The 13,073-nt window shown below is 39.4% G+C and overlaps 1 protein-coding gene across 1 annotated transcript in view; it reads right to left on the minus strand.

The window, feature by feature from the left end:
• Nucleotides 1-1,212: 1,212 nt before the first annotated feature.
• LOC120239353 (p53 apoptosis effector related to PMP22) overlaps nt 1,213-13,073 on the minus strand; it is a 16,351-nt gene continuing 4,490 nt past the window's right edge. Inside the window, exons 2-3 of the mRNA XM_039243561.1 lie at nt 6,400-6,540; nt 1,213-2,699 (exon numbers count right to left, since the gene is read on the minus strand). Coding sequence (XP_039099492.1) covers nt 2,473-2,699; nt 6,400-6,540 — 368 coding nt within the window. The 3' untranslated portion in view covers nt 1,213-2,472. The remainder of the gene's footprint in view (nt 2,700-6,399; nt 6,541-13,073) is intronic.

Raw genomic sequence — 13,073 nt, forward strand, 5'->3', positions numbered from 1 at the left:
CTTCTGTTAATACAGACCCCAGGTCTCCAGAAGCCATATTTTTCCTACATGTGCATCATTAGACTATAGTATGCAATTTATTGAGGAAGAGAAGACGGAAGTTGCACAGGGAAAAATCCAAAGACAGGAGAGCTTGCTTTAGAGAACAGGGTATCTGAGAGTCATTTTCAGGTATACAAATCGTTCTCTTAATCTCTAGTTACCCATTATCTTCTAGGGTGACCTGTGCTATCATTTTAGAAGATGACATTTTTAACATTGTTAATTATAACTTCAACTCCGCTACCTATCACAGACGTTTTTGAAAATTCTGGTGTGAATGATGACCCAAACTACAGTCTTCTAAATTTACAGTGAGAAACATTAAGCTCGTATGTTGAAAAACACAGAAAAAAATGGACTCCTAAGAATCAACTAGCCTAGAAGTATCTCCAGTTTCCCACTATGCCTCTCTGCAACCCGTTTTCACATTGACACACACCACAGGAGAATTAACCTAGAGTCCGTGGTGGGAAACTGGGGGAAGGTGGACAAGGGGAAAGAGGGAAAGAAACTGCTTGTTGTCCCACTACCTGAATGGAAGAAGATCACAGCCCAAGCAGGAAGATGAGAGAAGGATGAACCTTCAGCTAAACCACACAACTGTGCCTTGGCCTCTGGACCTACAAGAAACTTCTTAGTCCATTTCCCTCTGGCAGCAGCACCAGAGAGATACCATATGTTACATATGGTATTAGTACGTATGGTATTAGATAGTACTGGGTATTAGTCATTGAAAAAGAAGTCCAGGGAGAAGACTACTGGAATCCATTAAAGTTCATTCAAAAATTGTTATTGGGAATCTAAAATGAGCAAGACCTTTAAAACTAAGAAAAAGCTACTTCTCATTTTATCCAACATTCTTATCATTTTGCCCCACTCAAAGCATTTTTTAAAAATTCCCTTCTCCAGGCAGAGGGGTGGCTTAGTCAGTTGGGCGCCCGACTCTTGATTTTGGCTCAGGTCATTGATCTCACAGTTCATGGGTTTGAGCCCCGTGTCAGCTCCATGCTGACAGTGTAGAGCCTGCTTGAGATTCCTTCTCCCCCGTCTCTGCGCCCCTCCCCCACCTGTGTGAGTGCCCTCTCTTTCAAAATAAATAAACTTTAAAAAATTCCCTTCCCCAGAGTTGAAAAAAAAAAAAAAGCAAAAGCAAAAACTACAAACTAGAAACAAGATTAGAACACCTGGTTTATTGGGGAAAATTCATAATGAAAACTGCACTGGTTTATTCTGCAACTTACAAAATAAACATTTGGTATATAAAATGAATTGGTTTTCATTATGTAAGTACAAATGGTAAAAAAAAATAGTCAATGCGATATATCATATATTTGCCATTCAGAGAAATCTCACATCCCTGAATTCTCCTGTTGTATTTTTTATATCAGATATTTTAAATCTCTTTTCCAAGGAAGACCAGGTTGGTAACATTTAAGGTGTTGTTTACAATTGCAATCTACCAGAAGCTGTGTCTATATGATCAGAGCCCAGTTGAATCCGAGTTGAAAAATTCAAGCCATTTCTTCTCCTGAGGCTGTTTTCATGCTACTCCATGATAGGAATGACCCTCCTAATGCTTCACTAAACAACCAAATGACACCCACCAGTCATGAGTTAGACCCAGCCTAGCTTTCAATCAGATCTACTGTGATCCCAAACATATAGACACAAAAGAGTACAGATTTATTAATGCAGCATTTCCCCTCACCCGAACCCTACAAGCCACTTTAAAAGAGAAAATTTCATCTTAACATTTCACTATATAAGGAGGTCTTACTAGAGCCGTGGACTTTGGGTATGAAAGTTCTTTCCTCAATGCCATTATCAAGTTAACATGAAACTTTGCACAAAAAATCAATTAGGATATTAGTTATAAATTTCTTACAAAAGATATGCATTTAGGAAACTATTTTGCTTTTTTAAATAGGTGAAGGCTTGAAAAATATTATTTTTTTGTATTTCTTTTAGAATATTTGGTGACTGACAATTTTTATTAATCTCTCTCTCTCTCTTCTCCTTGGCTTTTAACAGACCCAGTCCATTCCATCTGAGAAAAACAGAAACCTTATCAGGTCACTCCAATCTTTGAAGCCTTCTCATTTTTTTTTTTACCTTATAAAGGAGTAAAGTTTCATATTCATATTCTTTTACAAATGCAGTATAAATGGTATGGATAGAAATAAGGAGATATGGGCATATTATAGGTAACTAGTTAAAAGAAGTAAGTTTTGTTTACAAAACATATATAAAAGATGAATATGAAACTGTACCGCCATTTAAGAAACATTTTCTCACAAATTATGTTAGCCTTGACTGGTTTAATGATATGAACACTACCCACAAAATGGGTTCAAAGGATGCTGAGGAAGACAGTTTCTTGCTCTGGGAACCATCTTGGCAGCATCGATATTCTTCTGCTCATGCCCCTCCTTAGGCGGATGTGTAGAAGTACCTGGGCTTAGCATTGCCCAAAAGGTCGTCTTCATAGTTGGGAAGGCAACAGAAGAAGAAGGAACAGCCGATCAGGATAATTGTGGCTGCCCACCCAAAACCATAGGCCCAGTTATAGATGTAAGTGACAGCAGGGTTGGCATGAAGGTCGAAGGTCTGGGTGTACTTCACGGGGTAAATTACCAGGGAGATGATCTGGAATACAGCTAAAGGGAAGAAAAACATCCCGAAGAGTGAATATGGACACATGAATGAATGCATGGTAACAACAGGTTAACTTCCTCTTCTACAATGTCTTTGCTTTAAATAATGGTTAAATCCACTTCATGCTAATGAAAGGGACTGGGGGAATCTAGTTATCATGAGCCAAAGCAGGTCATTGAATGTTGTGTGTCAGAGATACCTGGCACTCAGCAGAACCCTGAATATATGAAATACAGACAGAAAACAAGTAGAGATTCTCTCTGTAGTACCTGTGTAAGCATTATATTTACTAACGTAAAAGGTGCAAAACTAAAACTACAGTACACAGGAGAAAGCAGGGTGGTACCGAAGAGTATTTTTTCATCTTAGTAATTCCTGTTCCAAACACAGTTCATATATTAAGTGTTAGCAAAAATAACAGGTATACATACACACACATGTGCACACAACACATACGTTTGACAATGTTGATATTTAAGAGTATACCATTGGAATATTCATTTAATAAACGAGTGACTGAGTATACAGCAAGCCAATGATGCAAGGATCAATGAGGAGAAGCACCAGAAAACCCTGGGGAGGAGGCAGGGATCTGAAGTATAAATAGAAATGGAGGGATAGAGGTGGGAAGCAAGAGCCTTCCAGGATGGGGGGATGGAAATTCAAGAGGGGAGGGGTCAGTGCCTTGGGGAAGTGTAAGGAAGATAGAAGAAAGCACAGATCAAGAAGATTTCTAAACTCTTTTAGTAGAAGAGTCACCTTATTACAGTTAGTATTCATCATGTTAACATTCTAAGCAATTTAAAAAAATACAAATTTGATTAAATCTACTTTGCGTGTTCTTTCAATGAACATGCGTAACTCTACAAAGCTATAATGAGCCTATACACGCTATGCTGTGTTCTGCATTCTCTTCACCTAATAGTTCACACGTGCATTTCACGTCATAGGGTATGAATGCATTTTCTCTCTGTGACAATGAGACACCAGTCTGCACTAAGAGGGGCCAGCTGGCCAGGCTCTAGAGAGTATAGAGTCCTCACACCCCTTCCTTTCACCTAAATGCTTTCTGCTGGCTCCACAGAAGCACCCCCAAAGTCATTTTCTTTTCCTTTTTGTTTGTTGTTGTTGTTGTTGTTGTTACTATAAAGGCCGTCAGCGTTTCCACATCATGGTTTATTCCTTCCATTTCTCAAATCAAAATATGCCTCTTCTCCAGCAATTTAAGAAGGGTGATCTCGGGGCAGATCATTTCTCTGTTTCTTATATGCTTTAAAAGGCAAATTCTTACTCGTTAAGTTTATTGTTTACTGCAAAATATTGTGTAAGACACAAAAGCAATCCTTGCCTACATTATTCTCAAATTCCCTTTGTCATAAATGTTAAATATTTGTCATCACCCATTTCAGTTCATCATATATCAAGGTCTTATAATGATTTGGATCCATTTCTGCAAAATCTATTATTGTATCAGCACTCAATTTTTCTGAATTTTAACCCCATGATATATATAAAATTAAAAATAATTGTTGCTGTGAAATATGTCTTAAAAGTCAAGGAGGCCTTCACTGTACCACTAAAAGCACATTGAGATTTCTAGGCTTTTCATTCTTCTATAAACATTCCCCATTCTATTTATCAAGCTCTCAAGGAGACGATGAGTACTCAGTCGTAAGATGACAACGCAGAATTAAGCAGGACAGTATGCAGTGAAACTGTGAGAGTTTGCTAGGATTAGTCTTCCTTTCAACAGTAACTCTGCAACCTGGTCGGCTCGAGCCGGCTTTTCCCAGATCATAATATTTTAACGCTAATATGGATGAAAGAGTTTTATTGGGATTTTTTAAATGACGGCAAATTACATACAACATCATATTTATCATGTAACCATTTGTTAATGTGTACAATTCCGTAGCACTGAATACATTCACAATGTTGTGCAATCACCACTATCTACACCCAGAACTTTTTCAACCTCCTCAACCTAAACTCTGGTCACCCCATTACCCCACACCCTTTCAGCCCCTGCTAAACTTGGATCTACTTTCGGTCTCTATAAATCTGCCTATTCCAGGTACTTCATATAAGTAAAATTATAAAAGACTTGTCCTTCTGTGTCTACCTTGTTTCTCTTAGCATAATATTTTCAAGGTCCATCCACAGTGTAGCATACATCAGAACTTTATTCCTTTTCACGGCTGAATAATATTCCATTGTATGTATAGACCGCATTTCATTTAACCATTTCCTGCACCACCTGGGTTGTTTCACCTTTTAGCTGTTGTGAATAATACTGCTACGACCATAGTGTACAACCATCTGTTCAAGTCCCTGCTTTCAATTCTTTGGGACATATACTGAGAAGTGCATTGCTGGGTCATATGATATCAACTAGGACTTTACAATGAACATTAACTTCCCAGTGTGTTATTTATGATGGTGATTTATACAGGCATCCATCTAGTCTTCTAAGACATGAGAAAGGAAGATACATCAAGTATGTTTCTTTGATAAAGTCATAAATTTAACTACAAAATAGAAGTGGAGATAGGATTCAACAAGAATCTTCATGTTTTGTGATTCCAAACCATTTCTGATTTTAAAATAGTATTCTCAAAGCAAAGTCTGAGACATAAGGAATATTGGAGTAAACCTTATGTTTCAATCAAGGAAAATTCTCAAATGTAAAGGTGAGGGCCAGACCTATACCGGCTGGTTCTCTGAGGCCACCTCCTTCCTCTGAGCCAGGACCCTTTTCACCCTCAACTTGCCCTGTCCCAGGCTCCGCGAGCACCTTCCCTAAGCTCAAGGGACCCAGCACAGGGTAGGTTCCCTCCTGGCTCACACTTGCTCTTATGCACCTCTTCTAATCACAAGGCTTCCACCCTGTTTCCAAGACCATCTGCTTGCTCTGTACTTGTACCCCAGGTCTGGAGCTGGATTTCTGCTTTGGTCCCTCAAGCCTAAGTTGGTACCTTGAGAAAAGACCCGTGGCTTGGCTTTGCCCTTATCAGCACCTTCTCTTTTCTCTTCCTCAGGAAATCCAGTGTGGCATCTAAATTCAGTTCTGTGGCTGAGGTCCCTAGTGCCAGGGACCCACCTAAAAATTTCGAGTAATTCTTGCTCCTAGACTCCTAGTTCTTGTATTCCATTAATGAATGTTCACTCTGACTACATGCAGCTGCGTAACTAAATTTCCCGCCCCCTTGAATTGGCCCTATGACAAAATGGCAATCCCAGCTCTGGCGCCTCCTAGAGTCTCTGTCCCATCGCAGGAATCCTTTCTATGACCCGCTATATGACAAGATTGTAACATCCTTCAAGAAGTAAAATGGCTCTGGGACACCCCAGCCCCCTCAATAAGGGGATCAAGGAGGCCAGCACTTGGAAACACTATACTTCCAGGGCTGACTCAGCCATGGTCCCTCAACGTAGAGGTGTCACTGGACATGGGGTCATCCATATGCAACAGCAGCATACAGAGTGACAGCCTTCCTCACTTGGTTGGAGGACATGTAATACCATCTGAGCCACAGGAGGAAAGGGACCTAGATCTTAAGACACATGACTGTTACTTCTGCCCTTGGTGACACATTTTCTGGGAACAGATCAGGAAGTGTAACTGTCAATGGCTATGGGCTAGACAGTACTATAGTGACTCCTACTGAAGGCACGAATGAAGAATTGCTGACGAAGTCTTACCAGCCAGGGCCAGGAGGCCTCCAATCACTCTCAGAAAGACCAGCATCTGGGGTCCGCAGAGGGCAAAGAACGAAAGGATGAAACAGATCACCAGGATGATAAAGCCACAGAAAAGCATGGCAGCAGCTGCCCTTCCCCACGCTGGAAGAGAAAAGAAACAGTAATTAATAAGACAGACATGCCAAATGCAAAAATCACCTGCCAAAGTATCAACAGGAGTTTTTTACTTTCCACTAATTATATTTGGGTAGAAGGATGGTTTCTTTGACAGTACTTAAGCATTTCCCTATCTCAAGGGAAGAATAAGAAATTCACATGGAGAGCACTGCTACACTGCTACGCAATAATGCCTTCTCCCCTCAGATTTCGGGCGAATGCTTAGATCTCCGAAATGAAAGTTGAAATCCATTAAACAGTTTCTCATGTAACAAAAAGACCATATAAACAGGTATCTTTAAAAGGTTCACTCAAATTCTAACACAACTATAATACAGAACATTTTTTGTATTGAGCAATTAAATTATAATCTCTTTAGGAAATGGTTCAAACACCTTGACAAAAAAATCTTTGTTTTGTACTAATGTTTGGTTCTGTGCCAAAATAATCATCGAAAACATACTTCAGACTAGGCAGAGATGTGAAATAAAACAATTTGATTATAAAGAGGCTGTGATTTTTATGACAAGTGTAGGTACAAATGTATCCAATTGTTAGTCTAAATTTCAACTTGTATAAGTATTCAGAGTGTATTGCACAAGGGTTCTTAATTATTGATACTGACCCTAAAAAGAATCAGGAGGAAGTGAAAATTGATTTCTGGGTTTGAAAATCTGCACGGGCGCCTCCAGCCCTATGTTGTTCTACCCTGAGCCTGTGGAAATCTGGAGAGCGAGGATACCCTGGCTAACAATTTCGGTCAATAATTCTCATTGTGCAACCTGCACTAATTTTTAAAATCTCTTCAAATACAGCCTCTCTAGAGGGGCCTCGCTAATACTGCTGATGTAATCGGTCTGTGCTGGGCTCTGTGCTGAGAACCTACATGCCATTAGTTCACAGAATCTTCCCAATGGCTTTTTAAGGTTCCTACTATCATCATTTCCTTAGAGGGGCGCCTGGCTGGCTCAGTTGGTAGAGCATGCGACTGACTCTTGATCTCAGGGTCATGAGTTTGAGCCCCACGTTGGATGTAGAGATTACTTAAAAACAAAAGATCTTTAGCTTCATTTCTTTAGAAATGAATATATACTAAGACTTTGAAAGTTCAAAAAACCTGTCACATAGCCACACAGCTGGTAAGTGCTTCAGGAAAACCTGATTTCCAGCCTGTCTAAATCCGAAACATGATTCTTTTTAGATCTACAATTCACATGTCATAAAATTCACTCTTTCAAAGTGTTCGATTCAGTAGCTTCTGCTATATTCACAGGGCTGTGTAACCATCACCACTTACAATTCCAAAATTTTCATCCCCCCCAAAAGGAGCCTCACACTAGCCATCCCCCCTTCCTCCAGCTCCTGGCAACCATTAATCTAGTTTCTGTCACTATAAATTTGCCTGTTTGGACATTTCATAAGTGGAATCCATGCTGCATGGCCTCTTGTGACTGTCTTCTCTCACCGAGCATAGTATTTTCAAGGTTCATTCCATGTTTAGCATGTACCAACACTTCACTCCTTTTTATGATCCAAAAATATTCTATTGTATCGCTAGTCCACATTTTACTTATCCATTCATTCACTGATAGACGAACATACACTGTTGATCTATTACTCTTTGTTGCACTCAAAACAGAGTCATGTGCTCATCTGCCCTGGATTTACTCCTACACAGCTTGGCTGACAAATGTATCCTCCCTTAATTCTAAGTCATTGGACTGGTCAAAGTGAAAGATGTCAGAGAGCAGAGGCTTTGAAGCCAGCAAGACCTCATTTATACCCTTCCTCTGTCACCAATTAGCCACCATCAGCCTGCACATCTGCTAACCCGGGCTAAAAATGCCTTCTTTGAAGATTATTGTGAGGATGACAGCCCTTGTGTGGAAAGTCAGGGAGCTAGGAATTCTCCAGCCTTTACCATTCAAAAAGTTCCTCATGTATTATTCCTATGACTTTTCTCCAGTACCTTAACTTTTTCCATTTTCTTTCTAGATTTCCTTATTTCTGTACTTCTGTCCATACATTCTTGTTCCTCAGTTGCCCATGGCATGTTTACATCATCATCTGTTATAGACTAACTTTCTCCAACCCGCAAGCTCCTTCCAGATCTTCCTCTAGATTTATGAATGACTGGGGCATAATAGGTTATTAAGAAGAAAACACATCTTTATATGTCTCAGAAATAACTCTGCTTTCCTACAAATTATCCCTTAGTGGCTTGCAGGATGAGACTGAGACAGAGCATGAGTGGGCCTAATTTTATATTTATACTTTTCATTACTTTCCTCCAGATCTTTTTGCTCTCTCTGGAGATCAATAAGAGGTCTTAGAGGCAAGATAAAATAGCAGTGTTTTATTTTAAAACAGAAATGAATAAAGCCAGAATGTGAAATGTGCTCACTTTTGCCTTATCTTTCAAGTAAGGTAACTTGCAAGAGAAATGGGATTGTGCTATGGAAAGAATATTAATCAGACCATCTAAAAGTCTAGCCCATGGGTCACTGTATCAAAATCATCAATGATACTTATTAAATATACTGATTCCTGTGGCTCCCTCCAAACCCAATGAATCATAACTTAAGAGGTAGCACCCAGGAAGGGGCAGCTGGGTGGCTCAGTCGGTTGAGCGTCTGACTTCATCTCACAGTTCATGGGTTTGGGCCCCGCGTCAGGCTCTGTGCTGACAGCTTGCCCAGAGCCTGGAGCCTGCTTCGGATTCTGGGTGCCCTTCTCTCTCTCTATGCCCCTCCCCTGTTTGTGCTCTCTTTCTGTCCAACAATAATAAATAAATATAAGAGGCAAAAAAAAATTTTTAAAGAGGTAGTACCCAGGAATCTGTACCTTTCTGATATTTCTTACATCCATCCTAAAGTTTGAGAAGAACTAAGAGAGATGATTAATCTCCTTATAAAAACAGATCTAGCACTGCCAAAAAAGAGCATATAACTTTCAGTATATGACCCACTGCCAGTCTATAGATTTTTTTATGGCTGCTGCCAATCATTACATTCAATTAAATCCAATTATTAAATTCAAAGAAGCAGACACTGATTTTTCCTTCTAAGTTGAGTTCACAGCTTCGAAACTTCCATGAAAGGCAGCATATCTGTATAAGCATATGGAGGAATGCAAACATGATGAAAAATTCCATAGCAGAATGTGAATTTTCAATAATAACAAAAAAAATCCCTAACGAGGAACATATTTTGCTGACCAAACTCTGATAGTCATAGGCTAAGGTTTTAAAAGTATACCTAAATAAATGATGTGTGGTGTAGCTGTGAAGAGTAATATCAATAATTGTTCCTGTTTATTTGGGAAAGATTAATACAGATTATTTCTATTCCTACTTCCTCTAACACGATGGCTGAAGGGTAATTTACACTTAGTTTCAAGTACTTGAAAGGAATTAAGAAAATAGTGAGCCCATTCGCCTATCCTGAAGCTAACAGGTGAACACAAATATAAACACAGCCCAGTATAAGAACTTTGCCTGTGTTACATTAAATAATCCAGTAGTGTCTCCTTTTCTTAAAATGCTGAGTCTAAAGAAAATCAAAATGGCAAATTAAGTGGCATTTTGTCTTGAGAAAGTCTGTCCTAGAAGCAGAAGACGTGATAACCTGTCCCTACAGCATGGAAACACCCACACTGAGTCATTTAATTACCATAGAAGACAGAAATCTTGGCAGGCTTGGAGGCGCTGGCTGATGAACGGTGAGTAAGGCAATCTGCCCTCTCCTATCAGTGACTGTTTTGCTGTAAAATGATGAGATGGACCCTACCTCGTCTGAGCAAGGTCATCCCAGCCCAATATTCCTCCCAAGAAGGGGACCAATGACCACGCAGACTTATAACATGGCAAATCTCCCTGACATACATTTTGAAAAGTTAAATCTGTACCCCAAGTACTTTTGGTCACACTTAATTACCCAGAATAAGCCTAACACCTACAAACTTACCCAGCCCTTTGGGGAAACCATTTATATTTTTATATTATACTGTGGTCTAAAGGATACCATATTTATGAACCCCAATAGAAAAGCATCCATTTTTAAAACTTATCCTAAAGCTACTTCCTCCATGATTGAACAGATGGACGGCCCTCGGCTCTTAGAGGGCGGACGGTCCATCTTTATTCTGAAGACAAGTCTGTCCTCCATTATTACTTTACACACAAAATGTTATCGTCTTTCCTAATTATGGTTTGTAACAGAGAGCAGGGAGGATTCTTACTGTCAATTAGCCCTCTCTGAATGGAGAAGACAAATCATGCGGTACAATCATACAGGCAAACAGATGCTGTGTTTCTGTGCAGGAATGTGTTTTGCTTGTTCTGTCTTCTTAAGGGAAGATCAATTTGGTGTTATATATAACCTATTACATCCTAAATTTATTTTCTAAGTGCCACTTGGAGAAGTTCATATTATTAAAGAAACCAGCTGCTTTATAAATCCACTTTTAAATAAGATTCATTAAAGATCCATTTGGATGAAGAGCAGCCTACCTAATTTTGCTATCACTTGCAAAGATTCAACATTCAATCAACCCTAATGGTCACTAATGTGATTCTGGGTTTTTCCTAGGAAATGCTTTTAGTTTTTTTATATGAGCTATTATCTTTTTTCCAGTGATGACATTTGACAATACAATGTTACAAGGCAAATACAGCTAGGAAGAGCAAAGTCAACTGATAAGAAAGGAGCAAAAAAAAAAAAAAAAAAGTAAAAAAAAAAACTTTGAATGCCACGCTAGAAACCATAAATCAAACTGAAGCTTGTGAAAAATAAAAAAAAAAAAAAAAAAAAAAAAAAAAAAGGAGAAAAAAAAAAAAAAAAAAAGTAAAAATAAATACTTTGAATGCCACGCTAGAAACCATAAATCAAACTGAAGCTTGTGAAAAGTAAAAAAAAAAAAAAAAAAAAAAAAAAACAACCAACTTATAGATGAGAGCACTACTAATATTTTTAGTATTGTAGGCAATATTTTAGAGACGGTCACTAATTGTTCTTCCAAAATTAGTTCTTCTTTTAACAGATTTGCTTCATTCTTCAGTAGTTTGACATGCAGGCACCCAATATTGACTACGACAGTCTGGCCTTACTCAGTGCCTTCAGACACCCACCTGTCATTCAATTAAAGTAGAATCCCTTTCCAGAATGAAAGATTCATCTATTAATAGTACGAAGGCACTACCTAGTAAGTCTGAGCTTTTATCAGACCTCATTCTATTTGTATAAGGTACTTTATGTCAGATAGACAGACTCTTTAGGTCATAGAACTGAAAACTGGATAAAACCATGATGGGAAAAAATTAAATGGTTCCTATCTACAAATACGTATACACATGGATGGAATATATATTCAGAAAGACTGGTGCATGTCCAATGAGGAGGTAATCTGCAGGAATATGGACCAGTGCTTCTGAAACTATAGTGCTTACACATCACCTGGGGACCGTGTTAAAATGCAGATTCTGGTTCAGAAGGTGGGTCCTGAGACACTGGATGTCCAGTCACCTTCCAGATAAAGTGATTTTGCAGAAGCTTTAGAAGACACGTAAAGCAATGTCAGGGTCACATGCAACAGCATCCAGTCAGTGTGAGATTCTTTACATGCTCTACATTTTCTCCTGAAACTGAGCCAGATGATAACTAATAACCACTGTGTTTTCACAGAACCATGATACTTTACCCCTTTATGGTCTTCTTTGAAAATCTCAGTGGGGAAACCATCCTATACAGGAAGACGTGAAAAGGGGGAATTGTTCCCTCAACTTGAACAAGATAACTAGCAGGGAACTGGGGATCAATGGTCACATATTTGAAAGTCTGTCCAATGAAGAAGGCTGGGAAGGAGAATTTACATGGAAGCACCTTTGAGCTTCATCAGTAGAAGACAAGTGCTTTTCAACAAATAGCAGAGTCCAGGGAACTGAATTAAGTTACGAACAAAGGGGAGAGGCTGCACTCCTCGTGGCTGGTGTGGATGAGCACAGGCTTTGGTGAAAGCGTGAACAAGGAGCTCTCTTCTGCCTTTCTAATTCTCATAGCCTGGGAGTCTGTGGCCGCTTGCAGGGAGAAAACAAGTTAGGTCACTAAAAAGGGAGTGAGGCTCTTGGGCGGTTACTGCCAGGTGCAGCAAATGGCTAGATCACTAGTTCCCACACGTCTGGATTTCATAAATCAACATACATGTATATGTTTTAATTATGAAAATCAGTTGAGTGACCAACCTTTATTTTGCTGTGTAAGGACATGACCACACCCACAAAAAAGTAATCTACCTACTAATACCTAATTTCATACACTAATACCATTTCAGTATCTCACTCTGCCTCCCTGCAAAAAAGCCTCAAGAGCGTAATCTCGGGGCGCCTGGGTGGCTTAGTTGGTTAAGCGTCCGACTTTCGCTTAGGTCATGATCTCGCGGTTCGTGGGTTCGAGCCCCGCGTCGGGCTCTGTGCTGACTGCCAGTTCAGAGCCTGGAGCCTGCTTCAGTCTGTGACTCCCTCT

Source organism: Hyaena hyaena, unplaced genomic scaffold (assembly GCF_003009895.1).
Source record: "Hyaena hyaena isolate Hyena2069 unplaced genomic scaffold, ASM300989v1 scaffold_229, whole genome shotgun sequence".
Classification (NCBI taxonomy): domain Eukaryota; kingdom Metazoa; phylum Chordata; class Mammalia; order Carnivora; family Hyaenidae; genus Hyaena; species Hyaena hyaena.